The sequence below is a fragment of the Solanum lycopersicum genome, chromosome 3 (assembly GCF_036512215.1).
Source record: "Solanum lycopersicum chromosome 3, SLM_r2.1".
NCBI classification, from domain to species: domain Eukaryota; kingdom Viridiplantae; phylum Streptophyta; class Magnoliopsida; order Solanales; family Solanaceae; genus Solanum; species Solanum lycopersicum.
Window position 1 is genome coordinate 57,257,406 of NC_090802.1, and position 24,604 is coordinate 57,282,009.

The 24,604-nt window shown below is 34.8% G+C and overlaps 4 protein-coding genes across 10 annotated transcripts; 1 reads left to right on the forward strand and 3 right to left on the reverse strand.

The window, feature by feature from the left end:
* Positions 1-12: 12 nt before the first annotated feature.
* On the reverse strand, positions 13-10,434 carry LOC101250673 (uncharacterized). The gene is made up of 12 exons (XM_004235325.5): positions 10,078-10,434; positions 9,844-9,928; positions 9,656-9,758; positions 9,403-9,552; positions 8,785-8,916; positions 7,935-8,061; positions 7,815-7,853; positions 7,647-7,721; positions 6,653-6,712; positions 6,132-6,196; positions 2,136-2,226; positions 13-386 (listed from the first exon to the last, which is right to left on the reverse strand). Exons 1-12 carry the CDS (start codon positions 10,264-10,266, stop codon positions 345-347), a joined length of 1,158 nt encoding a protein of 385 aa, XP_004235373.2. The 5' UTR covers positions 10,267-10,434; the 3' UTR covers positions 13-344.
* A 406-nt stretch (positions 10,435-10,840) lies between these two features.
* Positions 10,841-13,337, reverse strand: LOC101251266 (uncharacterized). The gene is made up of 3 exons (XM_004235327.5): positions 13,118-13,337; positions 12,855-13,015; positions 10,841-11,255 (listed from the first exon to the last, which is right to left on the reverse strand). The coding sequence occupies exons 2-3, from the start codon at positions 13,000-13,002 to the stop codon at positions 11,113-11,115; spliced, it is 291 nt and encodes a 96-aa protein (XP_004235375.1). The 5' UTR covers positions 13,003-13,015; positions 13,118-13,337; the 3' UTR covers positions 10,841-11,112.
* Positions 13,338-15,102: 1,765 nt separating this feature from the next.
* Positions 15,103-18,739, forward strand: LOC104646957 (uncharacterized). Its single transcript, XM_069295996.1, has 3 exons — positions 15,103-15,295; positions 17,232-18,329; positions 18,375-18,739. The coding sequence occupies exons 1-3, from the start codon at positions 15,103-15,105 to the stop codon at positions 18,737-18,739; spliced, it is 1,656 nt and encodes a 551-aa protein (XP_069152097.1).
* A 573-nt stretch (positions 18,740-19,312) lies between these two features.
* On the reverse strand, positions 19,313-24,434 carry LOC101251561 (uncharacterized). Of its 7 annotated transcripts, XR_011220072.1 has the most exons (6): positions 24,254-24,434; positions 23,649-24,168; positions 23,305-23,362; positions 22,168-22,291; positions 19,733-19,846; positions 19,313-19,632 (listed from the first exon to the last, which is right to left on the reverse strand). XR_011220072.1 is itself a non-coding variant. In XM_010320032.4 (3 exons), exons 1-2 carry the CDS (start codon positions 24,291-24,293, stop codon positions 23,669-23,671), a joined length of 540 nt encoding a protein of 179 aa, XP_010318334.1. In that variant the 5' UTR covers positions 24,294-24,415; the 3' UTR covers positions 22,041-22,291; positions 23,649-23,668. The 7 variants fall into 7 exon arrangements, 3 of the variants coding, with proteins under 3 accessions (XP_010318334.1, XP_010318335.1, XP_004235376.1); XR_011220071.1 differs by lacking the exon at positions 23,305-23,362 and having other exon boundaries at positions 24,254-24,415; XR_003246059.2 differs by lacking the exons at positions 19,313-19,632; positions 19,733-19,846 and adding an exon at positions 21,411-21,656.
* Between the last annotated feature and the right edge of the window lie 170 nt (positions 24,435-24,604).

Genomic DNA, 24,604 nt, shown 5'->3' on the forward strand with positions numbered 1-24,604 from the left:
AGAACAATCAAGTTAACAAAATTCATCAACATCAATACTAAAACAAACCGCAACACACAACAGAACGTTACACTTGCAGCAACCAGCAACAGAATTTTCTTCAATTAGTAATCTAAATAGTTTAGAAAATTACGCGTTCCCAGAGGCTCATGTCTATCTTAAATTAGTAAAGAAGCTTATCTTCCAGCCTAACATATGTACAATGAAGCACAAGCCCTTCAACATACTTTCCAACATCTACTATGAACAAGTGTAGAACCAGATCCAAAGTCAACAGCCTAACAATATCCCAGTGTGCAATGTCCACGATGCAACTTTAGAGTCCAATCTCTAAATAAGCTTTTTTATCGAACATCAGATGTTTTGTATGTCCGGGTAATTCGGATCTGAAGCAAATAATACACAAGGTTGCTTTTAAAAACTTATCGACACATAGTTGAGTAGGAAAAACATTTACAGGATCATAACTTTCATTGTTATGCATTACAAGCTCAAAAGCCTACATCCACTACTGCACTAGCAACCAACACAAATAACTTTTCAGTTTTCAAAGAAGATAACACAAGACTTAAGGGCAACAAAAAATAAGCACTTAAAAGAAAAGAAACAAACAAATCAAAGATCATGGGGATTTGAACATGGCAGTGGAAACTTAATGCTGGGAGTCCATAAATCCTACGGTTATAATTCTTTCGTCTTCCTTGAAATGTCCAAAGCTAACAAGTTATGAAACAATGATATATATAGAAGATGATACAATTAACTCCAAAAGATTAATTACTATTCATGTGACTCGCACACTTGAAAAGATGAACGATGTGAGTTGTGCTACCGTAGCAAGACTTAATATTTTCCTTTTTTGAAAAAAGAACCTTAAAGTTTATACTAACCAAGAGGAGTGCAGGGGCGGCTCAACACAATTCGAGGCCTAAAGCGACATTTTAATTAGAGGCCTAAATATTTTTTAAAAATTCTTTGTACTAATATATATGTTTACTCGCACACTTGAAAAGATGAACGATGTGAGTTGTGCTACCGTAGCAAGACTTAATATTTTCCTTTTTTGAAAAAAGAACCTTAAAGTTTATACTAACCAAGAGGAGTGCAGGGGCGGCTCAACACAATTCGAGGCCTAAAGCGAAATTTTAATTAGAGGCCTAAATATTTTTTAAAAATTCTTTGTACTAATATATATGTTTTAAAAAAAATTTAGATGTAAATTATTTCTTAATATCCTTTTTATAAATGATTTTTTCAAATACTTTTTTAAGATATTATTTTTTAAGCAAGATTTATTAATTCTACATTGAAAACATTATTTTATTGAGAAAATTATTATATGAATCGAAGATATAGTTTTATAAGTAATAAGTTCATAAATTTTAAATAAAAATAAGAGTTAGAATTATAGAATCTGATTCAAAAAGTTGATAACTTGATATATCTTACTTTATATAAAAATTACGAAGAAATAAAAGAATATTTGTAATTACTTTGTTCAAACACTTTTCAGCTATTGATTCATATTTTAGACAGAATATTACTCTAATTATCAAAGATTTGAAGAAATAGAGTGCATAAGGAGTTTTAAAAAAAATTAAAAAAAATGAGTATTAGCAAAAAATATATATATTTATATTTTTTATTATGAATAATTAATTCTTTTAATGAAAAAATTAAACATGATTTTTTATTTTATAGAAATTTGGGGCCCCAAAAAATTGGGGGCCTAAGGCAGTGGCCTAAAAAATATTAGGCAAGAGCCGGCACTGGAGGAGTGAAGATGAAGCTGTTTAATTCCTCATTCAACTTATTTTAGCATTAATTTGTCCAAACTTGCTAATTCAGTATCACTAACTTCTACTGAACTTATTTTGGAAATCCTTCCATCAATCAATCAGTTACACCTCATTAACAAACTAGTTGGAGTTGGCTATATAAATCCCCTCTATCAATTCTGCTATATGCAGCCCATCTCATTCCAATACTAATCAAAGGTAAATTAGGGCCTATATATCTCATGGTTATATTTAAACAAACAACAAATCTCTAAAGATTAATCTTACGACCTCTTCCCCCATTTTAAAAGAGTTGGCACTCCTATATTTGAAGATTCAAGCATGAAAGCATATTACCTGTGCAAATGCATAAATAGCTCGCACGATTCTAGCATAATCAGTTCCAAGCATTTGAATGACAACATCTGCTAGAAGTGTTCCCCACAGACTGCATAAAGTGGATCACAGACGGTGTAAGAAGAATAACAGGAGATATACAAAACCAGACCACCTGAGAACTGAATACATTTCTCCACCCTCTTCATTAATAGAGAAAGCAATTGGCAACAACGTCACAAGAAGAAACTAAGTAAAAGAGTGAACCATATTTACAAGGAGTTTCCTAACAGCACAAACCTACAGAGGCAGTTCGAAAATGAAACATCTTTTCCAAGTGAGATGATTATGGAAATAGCTCCAGGAAAACATTCAAATTCTTTACCAACTATATAAACCAAATAATAGAAAAAATATGCAGAGTTCTGTTATAAGCTACAGCTACAACAGAGTAGAGACTAGGGTCATAAGGCTCAAAATTCATCATTCAATCATACATTATTGAATTTTACGAGTATACTTTACTGCTGGAAAGTCTTAAGTCGAGACATTTGCCACTTGCATCAGTCAGTTCAATCGAAATGACTATAATATCCAATATGACCACGGAAGACAGAGTAGGAAATCTTGACAACCGGAAAATCCAACATAACCTATGACTTCTCCCATGTACTTGGCCCCACAAATCTGTTAGGTAACTGAAAACACAAAGCTTCAATTTAAATTTTGCAATACTGCAAAAGAATATACAGATCCATTTATCCTTAATTTCAATACCAAAATGATCCTTTGTTAGTCCAGGTGCTTACATAACATGGAATAAGTTACAACTCAATTCCAGACTAGTTCAGCAAGCAATATAAATTCTCAGTATTCATTCCACTTCATTTGAAGCCCAATATGTATTTTTTGTTTATTAGACAAACTAGGGGTTCTCTGTCCGTGTCAAACTTGGTTCAAATAAGTGAACCGGCCCAACCTGTATAAGTTTGGGTCTCTCAGGTTGGACATAAATTCATTGATAGGTGAATTCGGAGACAAACTAAATTAACACATCTAAAAAAGTATGTAGTCAATTTTGACTATCAAGGTAGCCAAAATTTACTCATAACAAGATTATCAAAATACTTGAGATTAGTTTGTGCTCATCAGACTCTCTCTCAATATAAAAAAAACAAAAGTTGTCACTTTAATCCAGTGCTGTATAACAAAACTGACAAACAAACAGAAAATTATCATGAGAGATAATTTTGATAGGCGGGGTATACAAAATTATAGCTAAGCTGCTAGCTGAGAGGTTGAAGAAAGTAATCAGCAAACTGGTAAACAAACATCAAATGGCATTCATAAAAGGCAGACTGATCATGGATGCTGCCCTTATTGTTAGCGAATGTGTAGATACTAGACTTAGAGGGCTGAACCTGGAGTTATGTGCAATCTAGACATTGAGAAGGCATATGATCATGTCAAAAATGGGAGTTTTTGCTCAATATGTTAAAACAAATGGGGTTTGGTGAGAGATGGTTGAGATGGATTGAGGTCTGTATAAAAACTGTTAGGTTCTCCATTCTGATAAATGGAGAACCTACTGGTTTTTTTCCCTCAGAAAGAGACAGGGAGACCCTTTGTCCCCTTTCCTTTTCATCATAGCCATGGAAGGATTCAATAGTATATGTTTGAGGGTGGCTACTCAAAACTCATTGTTGCAAGGATTCAAAGTACGCAATCTCTCAGGGGTGGATATGCAGATTTGTCACTTGCTTTATGCTGACGACACTGTCATATTTTGTAAAGCTAAGGAGGAAGAAATTAGAATTGTCAGAATGATATTGGTAGTCTTTAAGGCGGTCTCGGGCTTGGCAGTCAATCGGAGGAAGAGTTGTATATATCCCATCAAAGAGGTTACACAGGCCTTAGCAAACATTTTGCTGTGCAGAATTGAAAAACTCCCAATTGTTTACCTAGGTATGCCACTTGGAAACAACCATAAAGAGCTAGTGATATGGGATGGTATAATATAATTGAAAAAACTGAGAAGAAACTGGCAAACTGGAAATCTCAATATCTATCCCTTGGTGGGAGAACTATTCTGATAAACTCTCTACTAGACTCTTTACCTACCTATGTGATGTCCCTATTCCCTATGCCAGCCAAAGTGGAAGAAAGACTTGATAAATTAAGGAGGGATTTTCTTTGGTCGGGAATCAAGGAAGTTAAAAGAATACATCTTGTCAAATGGTAAACTGCTTTGCTGAGTAGAAGCTCAGGGGGGTTTGGGATCAGAAACTTGGGGCTACAAAACAAGTGCTTGTTGGCAAAATGGTTTTGGAAGTTTGGAAGAGAGATCAAGTACTTTTGAAGGAAGTTATCAGTAACAAGTACGGCCAGAATAGCCCATGGGTTTTCGATATGGTGAATATCCTATATGGTGTCTCAGTGTGGAGAACTATCAGAAATTTATTGGGCCAACTACAACACAATATTACATACAAAGTGGGGAATCGGAGCAGGGTTCTTTTCTGGAAAGATCACTGGATTGGTCAGGACTCCTTGATGTCTTCCTATTCGGACATATATATCCTCAGTTCGTCTCCAGATGCAATGGTAAATGAGGTATGGTCTGAACAAGGGTAGAATTTCAGCTTCAGAAGGTTACTAAATGACTGGGAGATAGGGAGAGTAGCTGAGATGCTACAAACACTGGATGATTTCAAGGGCACAAATCTGGAACTTGATGTAATGATTTGGAAACACAATCATGATGGTATGTTGTCAGTCAGCAGATTGAACAGTAGGAAAGTGAAGGAACTTCAAGGGGAAATCTCTGGACCATGGAGTAAGGTATGGAAAAAGCCAGGTAAAGTGAGGTGTTTCGCATGGCTAGTGACTAGAAGGGCATGCCTAACTCATGAGAAGCTGCAAAGAAGAGGCTTTGAAATAGCTTCCTGGTGTTAACAGTGTAATGAGACAAATGAGACTAATAGCCATCTATTCCTCCATTGCAAAGTCACTGCTCAATTATGGGCCATTTTTCTAAGCAGAACACACACAAACTGGGCAATGCCAGAACACACTGCAGACCTTCTCAGTTGCTGGGTGAGAAGAGGGGGGAGTAAGAGCCAGAAGAAATGGTGGAATATGATATTCTCTTGTATATGGTGGACTATTTGGAGAGAAAGAAACAAGAGGTTATGGAAAATACTGCAGAATCAGTAACAAAGATCAAATGGCATTGTATGAAGACCTTCTATTTTTGGTGTAATGAGAAGGGTATAGAGGATGCTGGACAGATTTTAAACTTTTTCTCTTCTTTATAAATATAGTAGCGATTTCTTGAGTTGGTTTTTTTTGGGTCACTGATGTAAATCTTTTTGATGGTTGCCAGCATACCCTCATTGCTGAAGAATACAACTTTACTTGATCAAAAAAAAAAAAAAAGAGAGGCAATTTGGTTATGACTCACCGCTTTGGCCCACATTGACCTAACCCATCTTAACCCTACCAAACTTTGGACGGGTTGAATCATGATCAATTCATTGCTCAACCCATTTTAAAGCATCCAAACTTTCAGCCTTTTATTTGACACCCCTAAGGTTTTCTAACGTTAGAGGTTTTCAAACTTATATGTATATAAGTTGTTGAACCTTTTTCCTAATAGCATGATTCTCTTTTTTATGAGACAAGGATTCTTAAATCTAAAAGAGTTACTGGGTCCAGCTAAACAAATTGAACATAGAGGATTGACATGAATGGGAGCAAGATGTCAGTTGTGGATCTACAACTTAGGGAAGAGGATTGTTGTTTCCAGTACTCTCTTCATAGAAAAGAGATGAGTACTCTGATGACAGAACAATTTCAACAATCGACATTAAGGCTACAGAAACTTTAGTTAAGAGGAAGGCAATTAGAAGAACTAAGTGATCACTCTAGCAGATATAAACAAGTGAGCAAATAGATTTTTCCTGAGAAACTAAAATCGTGAAAGACATGGCAGTGTTCCAGCACAAAGGAGATTACATTGGGCCGAGAAATGTCATCATGCTCCTTAAGCCAAAATAACGGGAGGCAGCACCTGCTAAGCCCTGTCAAAAACCAATAACAATGAAATGTAAGCATGTACTTAGAACTCTAAAGAAATCATAGTTTTTGAAGCAGAGCCTGAAAGACAATTAGTAAGACCATCATAACAGGTTTCAAAAATTATTATTATTGAAGGGTCTTTCCAAGTCACATTTTTATTTTTCATTTATCTTGTGTTGATCTGGGATGAGGATGTCATTTAACCTATAATTCAGCATTTATAGCTTGAGAATGATTAACTATCTTCAGCTAAACTGAACATAGAAAGTGTGGAGAATATCAGGAAATTAAGGAGTATGAGGCTGCATCTTTCACGAAAAAAGATCAACTTATGATCACTCTTTCTATAGCGGTATCTGTTGAACTTTAGGAGCAGTAAAACAAGTACAGACAGTAATCTTCAGTAGTAAAGCAGAATCGGCAACCCTCAAAACAGTGCATATTCATAAGTTCAAAACCTTTTTTGCAGCCAGCAAGGCCAATCTGGACTCCAGGTTAAGAGCCGCCACTTCTCCACCCTAAAACCAACAAGAGCCATGTGAAGTCATGAAAGTCATGCGAGAGAATCACAAGTTAATTATCATAACACCTCCAGTAACCAGTGCAATGCAGGGAAGACTTTATTATTATTTGTATTTGGTTTGCCAAAGACACCTATTAGTGAAAGAATAGTCTCTCTCTTATTTTTACTTCCGTCCAGGAGATTTTTGTTAAAACCTGTCTGGTTGCTTCATATGAAAAGGAATTTTCTTTCTTTTTTTTGAGAAAGTTAACTGATGAAAAGGAATTTTCTGGAAAGTCAACTTTCTTGAACCTAAACCCTTTTTTTATGCATTTCATAGCAGGGAACCTTTAGGAAAATACGGTCAAGGAAATTCATTGTCATGGATTTTTCTCCAAATTAAGTCTAGCAAGATTTGCAGGACGTATCTAGGAAACTGATCTACTCTTAATTTTAAGCTTTTCTTTTCTTCTCAAACAAATGCATGCAACAAATGTTATTCCAACGTTTACTTTTACTTGCTACGATTTCTCAAATCCACATTTCTAGCAAATTTCTTGACATCCAACGAACCTTAACTCTAGCAGATGTATCCAAGACAGTCTTAATGTATCGTCAAAATGCCAAGACTACTCAACTTTTGGATGCATTCATACTCAAACAAAATCCTTAAACAAGAAAAGTGGATTAAAGAGATGCCAGAACCCAGACCAAACAACTTCCTCTATAATAAATGGTTAAACAATCATCTTTTAATTATATATAATTATATAAATGGTTAGCCAATAAGACCATAACTCACACGTGAAAAGAAATATAGATTCAAATGTCAAAGTACATTAACTGATTCAGGAACAGTGCACATTAATTGGTTCAGGAACAGTAAAGAGACCCATTTAAAGTGTCTAGTGTCAGCTACTGTCCTCAACAAAATCAGGACTTTTAAGCACCTTTTTAAGAACTTCCCTACTAATCTGATAGTTGGCAGCCTCCAATAGCATCTTTCCTGAAAATCTCCTGGCTAACTAGAGAAGCAGTAAACATTATCTGTTGTTAAACAAGATGAAAGCACAGGATAAGGAAAGAGAATTGCAGAAATCACAAGGTATCAATTATACCCCGCTGTATATCTTCCCCAATGTTAGCACCCCTCCACCCTAAAACACAAAGATCGTGTTAGCTAATGCATAACCAAAAGGCTCAAGAGAGGTACAAGCTTCCAAAATATAAGTAGACACCTTTAATATTACTGAACGAACCCCTTCTGCCCCAGCTTTTATTGCAGCAGCAGCTTGTACCTTCCACTTACTAAGTCCAAATTCTAGACTACCATGCCCGTCAGAAGCATCCAAGCTTTCTTTTGAGCTGTTGAAGATACATATTTGCCATATAAGGTCCAAATAAGAGTCAAGATCTCCACACTAAGAGAAGAAGAAGACAAATCACAGCAGAAGAAACTAGAAGAAATTCCAACATATAGACTCGAGAATGAAGGGATAACTGGTCACATCAATCTGACAACCTTGAGGCATGCCAAACCCAATAGAACTGATTAGACAGGCAAAGGAAATCGAGAGGGAGAAAACCAATAAAAACTATATATACGTCCCAATTAATAGGACACTTTCTATTTTCTGGCAACCTAAAACGTTCACAACATTTTATGACAAGGGAAATCCGAAGCGTTCACAACATTCCACTAGTAACATCATCTTTTTTAAGATGAAATCCACTAGTAACATCATTCTATACAACTTACACTACAGCTTTCACAACTTACACAAACTTAAATTCATTCTACTAATCAAATTTAAATTTTATTGTAGGGTAGTATTTTTCTATCAAATTAATTCTTCCACCACTATCTTAAAAGTTTCACTTCCATTATTTGTATAAATCAAGTCAAACAAACAGTTGTCAATTTATACCTACAAATAAAATAGTATCATCTAAAACTTGAGACTAGGAGAGTATGTGAAGTAACTAGCATAAGCATCTCAAATTAACAAAACAATATAGAAATTTCCTCTCCACAAGGCCATAACCACACCATTCCTTCTCACAGAAAACAAAAGGAAACTGATTTACCTTGAGTACTCGTGCAGCAGATGAAGAAAAATCTCAGCTTCCAGGTCTTCTGCAGACAATTTGGCTGAGCACCTTATAGTTAATTTTTCCCTGACACCAAGCAACACCTCCCTATACGATGGTCTTCTACCCCTAGATTGAATACCAAACGACATCAATCACTGACATAATGAAACAAAAATAAGAACTAAAATAAAAGAAACATGTTGGAGGTTAGGAAATGGCAAACCATTGTTTGTATAGAACTTCGGGTGATGATCACCACTTGTTTTGGTTTTATTTTCAAACCAAACTGGAGATGGATTGGATGATGATCACCAATTAATTCGGTTTCATTATCAAAGTTCATCATTCCACAAGCAACCAATAAAAATCACTCCCATTTGAACTCCACATAATCAACCACTGATTCCTTTAACAATTAGCTATCAATAGCTTGAGTTATGATGATTCCTAATTTCCAGATTGTGTCCATGCAATTTACATAAACAACCCAAATGCTATCACAAAGGTCAGGTTCGAACAATGAAGATAACATCCATTGGAGTAATTGGAGTGAAGAACATTTTGAAGTTTTTATTAAAATACATCTATTCTAAATAAAAGAAATAGAGAAACCTCAATGTGGATCGTGCATCAGCTGCAAGGTATAAAAATCTTGATTCAAGCATTGACAAAAAGTCATCCCTCTCCTCCGGGTCTTCTCCGACCATAACATAATCAAATTCAGTTCTCCTTGTAACTGACTTCAACAATGGGCTAAAGTAACTGAAACATAAAAGATACAAGAAAGAAAATTTGCTTAGAATGGTCAAAGCACCTTATTTTTCATTAGAACAGTAAAAAGGAACATATTGCAACTGTTTATTACCTTGGACCAAATAAAATTCTTTGAAGTTCATAGAGTTCAGAATCAGTTGCAAGTTCAAGCACAGAACGAAGATCCGGATCAACTTCGCTGCTGCCACTCTCCTCTGTGGTATATTTCACAATACATAAGAAATTCACAGTAAAACTACCAGTAATGAAGAGAAAGCGTAAGATGCTTTAAAAATATACCTCGAGATTGACTTGAAAGTAAGGCACGGGCAGGATTTAAGAGGATCCTTGAGCCGGAGCTTCGACGGCAATATAATTTGATAATCTAAAAAACATAAAAGTAACAGAGTTCATATAGAGTAATTACACAAATACATGTGAAGTGGAATTCAGAGGAAACAGCAGGTACAGAATCGACATTCTCAATTACTCATACTGGAAAATACACCTCGAGAATATGGAAGTAGAATTTACTTTTTGACGAGAGAAAGTGGTGAGTGGCCAAGTGACAGGGAGGAGAAAGGGAGCTTGAGGTAGATAGCCAAAATGAAGTGGCCGCCGGTGTAATTGGTAGTTCAGTGGAACGGAGTAGAAAGCTCCGGCGGTAGCCATTGTTGCGGACACAGTCTGCTCAGTTCTGTGAGTCAGTGACCACGCAAGCATATGGCCGAAATGGGGATTTATTTAAATTGACAGAAATACCCCTAATAATTTTCCAAAATAAGTAGTTAAATGCTGTATTTTTATTTACTATTTATTTTGGAATAATACAACATTTACTATTGGAAAATAAGAACCAAAATAATTTTATAAAATATACCGCCTAAACATAACATATTTATACGTCGTACTCTCTTTTGTTTCATATTACTTGATCAAGTTAACAAATTGATGTGTCCTCAAAAAAGCTTTAATAAAGATGTTTTATTAATGATATTTTGAAACTTTAAATTTGACTATTTCTACTTTAGAGAGTTGTTAGTACTAAAGCAGAAAAATATGAGAAAATTCTCTTGAACTCTATGGCACCGATGATTGATTTGCGAAAAGATGGCACAAAAAGAAATGTTTGGAAAATGTGTTATTCTTTAGCATATTATATGGATGAATATATATTGACAGAAACAAAAATAATTTATTTTATTTGGAAACAAGCCTTCTACTTTAATCTTAAATATTCCATTATAAAGTGGTATTTGACCTGAAGTTAACAAAACTAAAGAATAGTAGTAAGATCTTATTGAAGTGTAGACATACCATCAGATAACCTTTGAAGCTTAAGCCAAATGATAAATCATTCACACAAATAAGTGCATAGAATTTTAAGCAATAGCAATTGAAATATTAGTGGCAAATATAATAGGCCCTCAGTGAGAAAATAGTTAAGAATTGAAACGCTGGTCGTTCTCCAGTGGCTAACCCACGCAACCACCATATGTGTTATGCCTGTGGAAGGAGAATCCTTAAAACACCTCAGTTTTACGTACTGATCTCCGAAGAAAAGCAACATCATCCCTTCTTGTCATAGGCAGCTATATTTTGTGGTTCACATTCAGGACTAAATAGACGAACTAGCAAAGCGGTGCTTGAGCTCACAGTAACAGCCCCACAAGCTGCCCATCTAAGACTTCTAGGAACTGTGATTCTAGGACCTGTATTATTATAATACGAGATGCAATATCAGAAAAGAAATAACATGCATAATCAAGATAATAATATATAGAACAACTTTTAATTAAAAGAAGCATGCCCGTCAGAGCTCAGTACTAATCAACAAAGTCAAAGGGAGAGAGGGTTGAAAGGAGAAAGGCACAAAGAACTATAGATTGTAGGAAATTGATGCAACAACTACTTTGAGGTGCCGTATAATTATCAAAACTGAGAATATTAAATACATGCAAACACATGAAATTCCTAAGTACATGGTCAGTGGGTGGATCCACGATATTCGCTTATTGGTTCAGAAAACAAAAATGTAAGTGAGCCAAACCTCTAGTTTTGTGCTTAGGGGATTCAATATATATATATATATATATATATATATATATGTATATACAATGTAATATTTTGCAGAGGGGGTTCGGGTGAACACCTAGCCGCCTCCTAGATCCGCCCCTGATCCTGGTGACCTTCCTTAATGCATTTTAGAGATTCTCTAGCAGTAAAAGATCCAAACACTTCACACTCAGAGCTCAACAAGAACCAAACTCCTGCTTAAATGAATACGTTAAACAGTACTCAGACAAAAGTGTTCTCTCTTGATCATTGGATCAGCAAGGGTGTGATTCAGATGTATCAAGAGATGACAAGGTATGCTGTGGACTGGGAAGTGCCGAAGAATGTTGGATGCTTGAAGTCATTTTAGATACGGCCAGACAACTCAATAGGAGTAGAAAGTTGCCACAACCTAGGAGGGCAGCATACAAATCACAATATGAGTTCCAGTGAAGCCGATTAAGTCATTAGTAAAAGCCGAAGCAATGGGGTTACTAGTGTGAAGAAACTGAAACCTCGAGCTCAATGATTTTTCTAATAAAAAGATTGACCTATCATATAACTGTAGTAATGAAAGATATATCTCTAGATGATGAAAATGTACAGATGTATTCTCACTAAGTCCACTGTTCCCTTTCTTCTTCCAGCCTTGCCTTATCCGGATCGCTCTCTTCTTTAAAATCGGAAAGTATTTCTTATATTATACTTCCGCAGAAGACAAGATAACAAACCCAACTCAACTGCCAAATTCCTCTCTTTTTCTCCATTTGCCTCACAGCGGCGACAATATTGTGAAAAGGATCAATAGGCCCATCTTTACCCAAACAAAGCCACGACCATTACTACATTGATTCACCCTTTTTACAAGTAGAGGATGACAGTGAAAGAAGAAGGATACAGGGTGGCAACACATGGAGGAAGATTTAGAGCCTATGAGCTGCTATTCTGAGCCTGAGAACACTCTGAAAGACAAATTAACGAAAAACAAGGTAACTGAAGTGCGACAATCCTCTTGCAAAGCAACAAGCTGAAACAGCACTTGATCTTCAGAGAAAAAATCTTACCTTTACATTTTCTTTCTCAAAACAACATGCCATTTTAGATAGTTGATATTTGTAAAAAGCACCACACTACTAAATATTAGGATATCATTCAATAAATTAAACAAACACATGTTCTCATTGTTGTAAATTTAGTGATAAAATTCCATTTAGCAGAAAGATTAAGAACCACCAAAGGAGAAATATAAAACAAACCATAGTGCAATCGGCAAAGAATCCAAAATCCTAATGCTCCTCCAACAGAAAAAATCCCAGCAGTTTGTCTCATTAGTCTTGTGCAAGGTTTTGCATCTGATCTCATTAACTCTCCATCCGAATACCCAAGCATACGCCTTAAAGCCATCACACCAGAAACCCTGGATTACAGTGGAACTTCGATTAATGATAATGAATTTAGCAAATAAGAACTTCGCTGAGGCATTTTCACAAACAGGTTGATGGGAGTATGTAAAACTTACTCAATAATCACCAAATGCACAATTGAATCGCTGTTGCAGCTACTGAAGATAGGGCTTCTCAAAAAAATTGTTATCCTTCTCAATTACAGCTCTGCTTCCTAAAAGTGGGTTTTTATTTTTTTTCCTCAAATACTTTAGAAGAGTAGAAGGTTAAATAGGGAGAGAAGCAGCGTCATTTCAGTTTCCATAATTACCCATTCTACGGTGCTATTGTTTCAATATTTGTCTGGTTTAAAAGAGAGTATTATTTTATAGCAGTTTTTTAACTTTTTCTACATGATATATTTTACATCATAGTATTAAAAAATGTTTTGATATTTTTTTAAATATAAATATTATTTTAAATTAAAATAGAAAGAATAGTAATTAAGATAAAACTATCTCTATATTAGACTTTTTTCATATCCAAAAGTTATAAATTGACTTATACTAGAGATATGGACATTCAATTATTTAAATTTCCATTTGAAAACGAATTTGGACTTTTTTAAAAGAAAAAATTGATTTGATTCCATATTTTTTGAAAATGATTTTTCTATGCAAATGGGAAATAAAAGGAAGATCAAATTATCAAAGTATAAAGACATTAAAAAAAAAAACTTAAAAACGTTTAGTGGCAGTCAGCAAGGCAAAGTATAAAGATATTAAAAAAAAAAAAAAAACTTAAAAACGTTTAGTAGCAGTCAGCAAGGCAGCACTGGCAAATATGTAAAATAAATAAAAATGTCATTTGTGTATAGTTTGATACAAAAATTGCTCTTTGATTGGTCATATCTTATTAAGTAACATATTTTTTAATTTAATACAAAATTCTTTCTCTAAGCATGCTCCAACTATTTTTATCACTGATTATAAATATTTATTTTGAAAACTATGATTAACATGATTGAAAAATATATGACAAATAATAAATAGTAGTAGTAACATTTTAAATAAAAATAAAACAAAGATAGGACTCTTGATTCATTGCTATCTTTATTCACCGTAAATCTCTGAGTCCGAAACTCAAAGGGTAAAAAATATTAACAAAAATTTTAAAATGATATATAAAATTTTATATAAACCAAAACGGTAAAATCACTGCCGACGCAGCGATTTACTTCAACTGAAAAAGTAAAATCGCTGCTGAGGCAGCGATTTTGCCAAAAAAAAATTTTTTAATAAAAAAATGAAATCGCTGCTCAAGCAGCGATTTCAAAATGTTTCTTCTTACAAATCGCTGCCAGGGCAGCGATTTAACATTATTTTTTAATTTTCTTTTTTTTAAAAAAAAATAAGGTATATCGCTGCTCTGGCAGCGATTTACGAAGAAAAAAATTTTTTTTTTAAATCGCTGCCAGTGCAGCGATTTATAAAAAAAATATATATTTTTAAAAATGTTAACTTATGTTTATAATTTATAAGAAAATATACATTATTTTAAAAAAATTAAAAATAAGTAAATATATTTTCTTTCTAAAAAAAAGATATTATATTGAATTTAAATTTAAATAATATTTGAATTCAAATAATTAATTTAAAATTAAATGAGAAAAATTATTTAATTTTTTTTTAAAACAAAATTATATACTTTTATATTTATATTATATATATATATATATATATAAAGTGAAAAGGATCACATGACAATAGTAAAAATTGTTTTTTTATCGTAAATAGTTGAAGAAGTTCACATGTAAATAGTACATGAGACTTTCAATTCTATAAATTGGAACTTATCCTTCATATTCATATTACTTTCAATCTTCCAATCTACCAACAATTTTAGGTAAAAACATTTGAATATTATGGGAGAGTCTAGCCAAAATTTCAGTCATTTGAATTGTTTCTCATCGGATTCAACTAATAGGTAAATAAAGTAATGTTTTCTTATTTCTTAAAAATTATTTTTCTTATATGTAATATATTTATATTATTATTTTTATAGGTATGATCAAATTCAAAATGCAGTGAGTTATTGTACACAAATTGTAAATAATAATGTTATGGGTGATGAACGAGTTGGTGAGTTGCACAATGATGAACCTTCCGAGCATGAATTAACAGACAGTGATGATATGTATGACGGCGATGATGATAATGTGGATAATGCACCTAATGCATCCATTGAAGATCAAAGTATTAATTATCATTCTACAGCGATTCCATACTTAGATCATGATATACCGTGGTTTCACGGTATAATTAATACTTTTTCCTTAAGTTTAGTGTGTCCGAAAGCCCTTTTTGTGCTAATTTTGATATAAGTTTTTCTTTGTTTTGCAGGAAATCTGTCTGAAGCTGAATGCGGAGTTTTTGAGCGAAAAATGAAGAAGAGACCACCTACGGAGCTTATGACGGTCCGTCGTGCTTGTGACGGTCCGTAGGTGGCAGCGTAGAGAAGCTGCTGAAGGAAGATGGGGAAGTCTGACCAAGTATGGGATTACGAGCTTGTGACGGTCCGTCATGGATATGACGGTCCGTCCTGCAGATTCGTCGCGAAGATCAGAGAAGTGATCCCAGTACCCAAATTCCAAAAGTTGAAGTATTTCGTAACGAAGACCCTCGACGGACCGTCGTGCCTGTGACGGTCCGTCACACTTGCCGTCGAGGGGAATGAAGAAAGCAGCAGAAGAATTGCACCCAAGTATGGGGCGACGGAGCCCACGACGTTCCGTCGCGTGGTCCGTTGACCCAGCCGCGTTTTGACAGATTTCCAGTAATTAGAATCCTTGTTTAATTAGGTTTTTATTTTTTTATAAATAGTTCGAAAAACCTCGTTTTTGAGGTTAGACTCTGGGAGATTTAACATCATATTATTAGACTTTGTTTTTCTGAGTTTTTGATTATTGGAGATTCTTACAAGCAACTCTTGTTGATTAATCAAGCAAATTTTCAGACTTTATTCTTTCTCATTAAAGTAAGTACATGAATTCTTGTTTAATATATTTGAATATTGTGTTTATGGCTATGAAGAACTAAACTCTATAACTAGGGTTGTGGGAACCATAAGCAAATAATGAGATAAACCCTAGCTAAAATAACAATTCTAGAATAGTGTCTTGCATGTATTAATAATTCTTTCGCTTAGAAGTCTTTTTAACGGATGATCAACGTTAGAACTCGCCTTAATGCTACTTGCCGGACCAAGGAGGTAGATAATAGGAAAAGAATTATTAACATAGATTTAGTGTATACTATCTAATAGGCTAGTATTGATTGGTACGAGGTAATAACTGAGTCAAATATCGAATATGATGCTTAATATGAGGTAAGGATAAGGGTTAGGAAAGCAACACACGTAGCCGGACCAAGGTGCGGAGTGAGATTTTCTAGATGCCGGACCAAGGATTTAGAAATACATAACTTATCACTTTGCATGCAAGATACTAGGAAAGAATTGTTATAGCTAGAATTATTAAGTTATGAACATGTGGGGAACACGTAAACCCTAGTTACTTTGATTACTTGATTAAAACTCAACATTAAAAGCTGTTAAGTGTCTCTGTCAAGTTCGTTAGTTATTTTTATTTTATTAGGAAGTACAAAACCCCCCTTTTATGCTTTTACTTTTTAAGAAAGTCATCAATCAAACAATAGTAAATACAAGTTGGAGTTATGTCTAGACTATTTTCCTCGTGGGAACGATCCCAACCTCACTAGTTGGGTTATTTACTTGACGCGACCGCTTTACTTCTCATTTGAGAAGTAAGTTTGAGCGTATCAGATCACACTGACGAAAATGCAGAAGATTTTATGTACACGAGAGATGACGGTTCCATTCGAACGGCACTTTGGAATTCAAACAATCCTAAACATATCCAGTCAGGTTCGATTGTTAAAAACTAAATATTTTATAGTTGTTTATTTATTTATTTATTGCATGTTGATTAATTTAAAATGTATATGCAACTAGGTATGTTATTTATGAATAAGATGCAAATGAAATTTGCAGTAAGAGCATATAGTCTTGCTATTAAAAAAGAATTTCTTTGTGATCAATCCAAAAGTAAAAGTTGGAAAGTTATTTGCAAGCGTCATGAGTTAGGGTGTGATTGGATGATTCGGTTTAGAGAGATTTCAAGCGGTATGTGGAAGACAGGAAACATGATTGAACCGCATACTTGTCTTACAGATAACTATAAGGAGGATCATTTCAATTTGAATGATAACATGATTGCCACTTCATTAATACCATATGTTATGCAAAATCCGGACATAAATATTAAGATGATCCGTGAAATTATCAAAGGAAAACATCACTATACTCCTAGTTACAGAAAAGCACAAAAAGGTCGAAGAAAAGCATTTCGAATGGTTTATGGTGATTTTGAAAGTTCATTTAAGGCATTACCTCGATACATGGCTGCACTACAATTATTCAATCCAGGCACTATTATTGAGTGGGAGCATCATTCTACAACAATGCAAGGTGAGCAAATTTTTAAATTTCTTTTTTGGGCTTTTAAACAGAGCATTGATGGTTTCAAAAGTTGTAGGCCGGTCATTTCTATCGACGGCACACATCTTTATGGTTTGTATGATATCAAATTGTTAATTGCGGTTGGAATTGATGCGAATGGAAATATTTTTCCACTTGCATATGCTTTAGTTGCACGTGAGAGTTTTGAGTCTTGGTCGTGGTTTCTCAAGTTATTATGGACACATGTAGTTTGTGAACGACAAGGAATTGGTCTTATTTTTGATCGTCATCAAGGAATCTTGCAGTGCGTTCAATCTTATGATTGGTTGAGTCCACCCAACACATATCATAGATTTTGTGTTCGACACTTAAAAGCAAATTTTAATAAAAAATTTGTAAATAGTGAACTCGAAAATCTAATGTGGTTGGCTGCTACTGAGCATCAGGAGAAAAAGTTTATGCAACGGATGCAACAAATCAAAACATTGTCTCCTGCAGCATATGAATGGTTAAATGAATTTCCTTTGGAAAAATGGACGATGTATAAGGATGGTGGTCGTAGATGGGGTGCCATGACGACAAATGTGTCTGAGTCATATAATGGTTTATTGAAAAAAGCTCGGAGGCTTCCTGTGACTGCCATGGTTCGAATGACGTTCAAAGCTCTCGTTGATCGTTTTGTCGAAAGAAACAATCTTGCAATTGCATTACTTCAAAGTAATATGCCATGGCCACTTGCGATAGATAAAAAATTTAATGATTATTATCAAAGAGCTCAAGGGCACACAGATATGATGACTTACAACACAGGTGATGGAGTTTTTGAAATTCTTACTTTAGCTCATGATGGTTAAGGTGGAAATGTCCACAAGGTTACTGCAAAAGGTAAGAAATGTTCTTGTGGAAAATGGAGAAACTATCATATGCCTTGTTCGCATGCCATCAAATTTTGTGGACTTCGCGGAATCGAGCCAAAATCTTATGTAAGTAAATTCTACAGTGCAAAATATTACAAACGAACATACAGTGAGACATTTAATCCAGTGGGTGATGAAATGTATTGGCCACCAGCTCCTTTTAATTTAATTGCAAATACTGAATATTTGCGGACAAGTGGTACGCAAGGAAGAAGTCGACTTAAGAATGATATGGATATAGCTCCGGCTCGCATGACTAGAAAATGTAGTGTTTGTAAGGAGACAGGTCACACAAAGGCATGATGTCCTACTCGATTTTAAATATTTTGTATATGTTTTTAAGGTTAATGTGTTTTTATTATCTTGTTATTAATATTATGATATATCTTTTATATTTATTTGTTGACATGAATTTAATTTGTCTTCCGCATTTTAAATATTGTACGTAAAAAATAATGATTTTACCTAATATAAAAAGTATTGATTTGACCTAACATAAAAAGTATTGATTTGACTTATGATAAAAAAAAAGTGAATCCTGTAAACTTGTTCAAACATACAAAAATGTTGACAAAAAGTATTGATTTGAGATAAAAAAAAGTAAATCCTGCAAACTTGTTCAAACATACAAAAATGTTGACAAAAAGTATTGATTTGACATATGATATATCTTTTATATTTATTTGTTAACATGAATTTAATTTGTCTTGTGCATTTTAAATATTGTACGTATAATATCTTTACATTATTATTATATTACTGATTTGAACTCTATTAAAAAATAATGATTTGACCTAATATAAAAAGTATTGATTTGACATAACATAAAAAGTATTGATTTGACCTATTACAAAAAGAAAAGTAAATCCTGCAAACTTGTTCAAACATAATCTCATTACTTTGTTCAAACTTGCACGAAACAACAAAATTTACATATTTCAAAATTCGAATCTTCGGCCTTTTAGAATAAAGGTGCATAAAAAAAATTATTCTTCTGAATCCGAATCTTCTACATCTTCATTCTCATCTTCATTTTCATCTTCATTTTCAAAATCTTCCTCATTTTGATAGTGACTGTCTGTTCCACATCTAGTTGATTTGTGTAGCCTAGATGTTCTCCGAGGTGGATTTTGTCTATTAAGAACTAAATTTTGTGAAGCCCCAGCATTAAATCTTGAATCATCAAACGCAGTTACCTATAATACAATATAACATAATATAATCAAATAAACATGCAATAAAAATAAAAAAAATTATAAAAAGTTAAAAAAATTGTATGAAAATAATTATACTTACATTCGAAAAATTCAATCTTCCACCAAATGGAGAATTATGTATCGGAAATTCACGCATATCATGTTGAAAACCATATTGAGAACCACTAAATTGTGCAAACCCAGATATTGGAACCTGCGGAGTTACAAAACCAACTGTTTGCTGACTAGAAAAATTCGGATTAGTGTTAGAGGGCCCTACAGAAAAATCAAATGTGGGATAATAAGGCTCGGGAGTCGCCACATTAGTGTTAGAGGGCCCTGCAGAAAAATCAGCTGTTTCACTAGTGGTCCTTCTACCTCGACGAGCACCCTCTCTCGGTGTTGTTTGTCGTGATCGGCGAGATACTTGTACTGGTGGTGGTTCATCGTATTGATTGGGAGGATTGTAATCATGATCAAAGCTCAATCGCGTTCCCTGAAAGGCCGCATTCATTGACTCCATTGAAATACGAGCGACTTATGCATGTCTCATTTCATTAGATTGATTTTCATCATTTTCAATCATCATTTTCTGCCTCACTTTTTCAGTTGAAGTAAATCGCTGCGTCGGCAGCGATTTTACCGTTTTGATTTATATAAAATTTTATATACCGTTTTGGAATTTTTGTTAATATTTTTTACCCTTTGAGTTTCGGACTCGTAAATCTCTCCCCTCTATTTTTGCCTTAAACCGGCTCCACCAGTTCCCCACCCATACAGGTAATTGTTCACACCCATCGATCAACCATCAACGTTCTGATACACCACGTTAACGTAAAGTAGGTTTTTGTGCTAATGTTTCAGTTTCGACACTATGGTGATGATGAACTCTTCCTCATATCTCAAACAGTTGAAGATATTCCAGAAAAATTCAGTAGATCTAACGTTGCAATTACCGGATCATCTTCTTCATTCGATATTTTCTTACCTTAGTTTTCATGACTTACTTAATATCAGCCTTGTTTCGAAAAATTGGCATCGTAACATTCCATCTTACTTGGCTTTCCAGTTTAATACATCCCTTTATCATGGACAAAATCCTATATATTATAACAGCGATTTCCGAGAATCACTCCTTTCTTTTCTCTGTGGTTTTAAAAATGACTTGTTCAATGCTGAAAAAAAAGAGTTTTGTGCATTATGTTTTTCAATGAAATTGCTGGACGAAAATGATGTCCATGAAGTATATTTGAGAATTGAGATTGTTATTACTGTTTGCCTTATATTTACCAGTCGAAATGTCCTACTATTCTTCATTTAACTGATTGTGAACTTAATAAGGATGTATTATGTGGTGAAGGAATAATTTCATCTTTGCGAGAGTTGAAATTAGAAGGCAGCGAAGAAAAACTATCCAAGTTTATTAGTAAGCGACCTGATATTAGAGAACTGAGTTTGGTGAATTGTTGGGGGATAAGCTTTATCGTATTAACTAAGTTGGATCATTTGAAGAAGTTGTATGTGAACGTAGGTGGTGATTTTAGTTCTTTTACCAACATACAAGTTATAGTCCCCAGTTTACAAGTTCTCCATTTCGTTTCACGAAGTTGTGAAAGTAAAAAAGTTGCTTTTAACATGGATATTCATGCTTGTAAAATGTTACGGGAATTTCACTTAGATTGTTTGGAAATTTCCCCATGGCCTTGATCCTGAAAATTTTTGTTCAGATTTTCCCCATCTTGAAATTTTATTACTTGGGCCTTGTCAGACATAGAGCGTATCAAAATTTTGAGTTCATCACTAAGAAAATGGACCTTATCTTCCCACAGATATATGAATGTGATATAGTAGCGTCTCCTAATTTAACAACTTTCCAATATAAGGGTACGACATTTCAACTATATTTAGCACCTCCAAGTGATACTTCAAAGATTTTAGAGAGCAGCATATTGTATTGGTTCCTAAAGTTCATGAATAAAGCTTGGTTCCTCAAATTGAGAAGTTACTCTTGAGAAATTTAGCACCTACAATACAATATTAGTCATACGCATTCGTGAAGAGGTACATTAACATATACATTAATTTAATCTTGAACAGGAAGTAATCAAGAAGTTGTATGGTAGAGGAGATCGCACTTGTTGCTCAAGTACTCATGACAAATGTTGGCGCCATTTCTTAAAGCATTTTGAGGTTAAAGAAGAAGAAGAAGAAAAAATAGGGCAGTCCGTCACATTAAGCTCACACCCTTCCCATCCGTTGAAGGTTAAAACAGTTGGTAATGGAAAGGAGGACTCGACAAAACTCATTTTCATATTTATTTGGCAATTCAACAGTTAGTTTAGGCCACTGCTTTTTAGTTTCTTTTACTGGACGAAGTTTGGTCCACACATAGCAAAGCTCGAGAGCTGTAATGATTATATTCATATGATCTTTTTGATTGCCCTCTTCTCTTCAATTAGTAGTAATAGTACTAATAATATATATATATGTGACAACTTATCTTGAAAAACTTACTGGAGGTTCCGTGTAACTTACTAGTGGGTGACAATGGGAAGAAACTTCACAAGCCTGCTGAGACCCAGTCCATGTAAGGTAACAATGCCAATCAAGATACTACCTGCACTGGAGATGGCATCTTTTGCATTGCATCCTTTATTCCCTGAAACACCAAATAAGTTCTTAAAAAGCTCTGTTAATCTCATAAGACGGCAACTATTTATAACTTCTGGTAGAACTATCATCACAATATTCCTAATCCAAATTCCTTCTCCTGTGACAGTAATAAAAGTTAAGAAGATCAAAAGAACGTGTAATACAATCATTACAAGTACAACTATTAGCACCAGCAGGAGGCACAAAATATCTTATCAACAATGAGCTTAAAAGGCCGAACCAAAGAATTATTTTGCTATAAGTTGAAGGCCGAGGCAAAGCATAATTCTTTATTTCTCATCTGGTGAGTCAAATGATGCCATCCTACTTCGATTGAACAAGCAATATAAAAATAGTGTCTGGGTCAACTTTCGCGCCCTTCGACTTATTCCACGGGATACTTCCCACCTCCTACCAGCAACATGTACCAGGTAACTATGTCCACCAAGGCGATGGGAAGAATCTTTTGTCTTGGGATTTGAACATGAGACCTCATGGATCAACAGTATGCATCCTAGCTTATCCAAGAATTTTAACAAGAGAATATAAGCCACATGCTAGTCAGTTTTGAAAGTCCGAAGTAAATTAGATTAGAGTGGATGTAAATGCATGAAGGAGTATATTACTGCAAATCTTTGTTTAACAAACAGAAATGAGTCCATATTATGGAGGACTGTTGAAAGAGGCTCCACAAAACTAAACAAACAATTTCTACCCTTAGCTGTTTCTAAGTGGAAGAACAAGGGAGGAAGAAAAAAGGAGAGGGAGGGGAGGTTGATGGGATTGTTCCTGCCTTACAGCCAGAATTGCAGCCCAATCCCAACTTCTGAATTCCAAATAGTAACCAATACTGGCCATTTCTACACCAGTTTGCTCACTTGAAGCAACACAATCAGACAAAAGCCTCCAATACTACTTGCATATATGAGAACTGACACATTTATACGGTGACCATAGAGGCAAGGAATTGTCACCAGTGCCTCCAAAGCCGAACAAGATGCATAAGATTTATCATCTTACCTTCTATCAATCTCTGCACAAACATTGGCCTGTCACAACATCTTGCCCTCGTCTAATGCTATAGCAGATTTTTATGCAAAGAGACAAATGTTTCCATATTAGAACAATGCCACCAGTATTGAGAGGGGGGAGATAGTACCAGTATTTTATGCCAAAGTAAATTAAATACCATCATAGATTAAGAAATATCTATTTCCAGCAAAAATCCTAAAGCATATTCATGACCTTAGAAGGCTGGAAAGGTTCAACCACAACTTAGTTTTTAACAATTAACAACAATAGCTAGCACATCAGAAGTTGAGCTACAACAAAAAATATTAAAGCAGTAAAGCTCAGGCAATTACTAATCGAAGGCAAATCGGTTTCAGTTCGTCGAGGTAGTAGCAGGTGGACTTCTCAATCTTTGTAGATGATCGATCCACTGATCCTCCGGAACTTGGCTGGTCCAATCAGGAGCCACTCCACCAAAAGAAATCCTACGCATGGCTTCCATTACTCTCCTTGCATTCTCCGTCGTCAATGGAGTGTTGCGACGGCTCTCATCCTCTCTGAATGCTCTCCGTACAGCAGTATCAGACGCCGCTCTTATCCTCTCCTCCTCTTCTTCAACCTCACTCTTATATTCACCATCCTCGTCACTTAGATCCAGTGATGATATCCCGTTTTCTACACAATTCACATAGCCATTAGGGAGGCGATGAAAGTTACTAGATTCGTCGCACTCTTCATCATCCGAGCTCTGAACATGATCTGGAATCTGATCGGAGATGTGTACATCGTCGTCATCAGCGGTGGAAGAGATTGGCTCGTAATATTCCGGCGAATCATCGGGGTTCGAGTCGGAATCACTTCCGGCGGCGTTCTCTACAAAATAAAAGCACATCGGGAACGGATTGATTGAGATACATAACCCGTAGGGGCGAAGAAGGGGAATTTAACATTTACTAACCTTGAATGAAATCCGGTGTGAAATTCAACTGAGCGTTCATTTTCTTTGGAGAAGTTACAGAACTGATTGAGGCTATTAATAAAATGGACTGAATATTCTATGGAAATGATATTTTATCAGATTATAACTATGTCTTTTTTATGACAAATATGTTAATATACTTTATTCTATGTAAAAAATGATAAATATGGTCCTTAAGCGGATGGGAGTGTTTTATTTGGTCCTCCGTGTATATTCATTCCCTTGTATCATAACGCGTGGATTAATCGAAACCCCAATACAAATAATGGGAAAAATGCATACCTTTGTTTCTCAACAAATTACAGACATGATCGACACCTAACTTCTTCG

Bases quoted from the DNA above. Each gene is read 5' to 3' on its own strand.
- LOC101250673 (XM_004235325.5), bottom strand. From the start codon at position 10,266: ATGCTTGCGTGGTCACTGACTCACAGAACTGAGCAGACTGTGTCCGCA. The intron at 6,713-7,646 runs GTGCTTAAAAGT...TGTTGGTTTTAG, and splicing joins GTAGGGAAGTTCTTAAAAAG to GGTGGAGAAGTGGCGGCTCT. The intron at 2,227-6,131 runs GTAATCTCCTTT...CACTTTATGCAG, and splicing joins ATGACATTTCTCGGCCCAAT to TCTGTGGGGAACACTTCTAG.
- LOC101251266 (XM_004235327.5), bottom strand. From the start codon at position 13,002: ATGGCTTTAAGGCGTATGCTTGGGTATTCGGATGGAGAGTTAATGAGA. The intron at 11,256-12,854 runs GTTTGTTTTATA...ATAATAATACAG, and splicing joins TCTTTGCCGATTGCACTATG to GTCCTAGAATCACAGTTCCT.
- LOC104646957 (XM_069295996.1), top strand. From the start codon at position 15,103: ATGGGTGATGAACGAGTTGGTGAGTTGCACAATGATGAACCTTCCGAG. The intron at 15,296-17,231 runs GTATAATTAATA...CTTGTCTTACAG, and splicing joins TGATATACCGTGGTTTCACG to ATAACTATAAGGAGGATCAT. The intron at 18,330-18,374 runs GTGATGGAGTTT...ATGATGGTTAAG, and splicing joins TATGATGACTTACAACACAG to GTGGAAATGTCCACAAGGTT.
- LOC101251561 (XM_010320032.4), bottom strand. From the start codon at position 24,293: ATGAACGCTCAGTTGAATTTCACACCGGATTTCATTCAAG. The intron at 24,169-24,253 runs GTTAGTAAATGT...TTTATTTTGTAG, and splicing joins CACACCGGATTTCATTCAAG to AGAACGCCGCCGGAAGTGAT.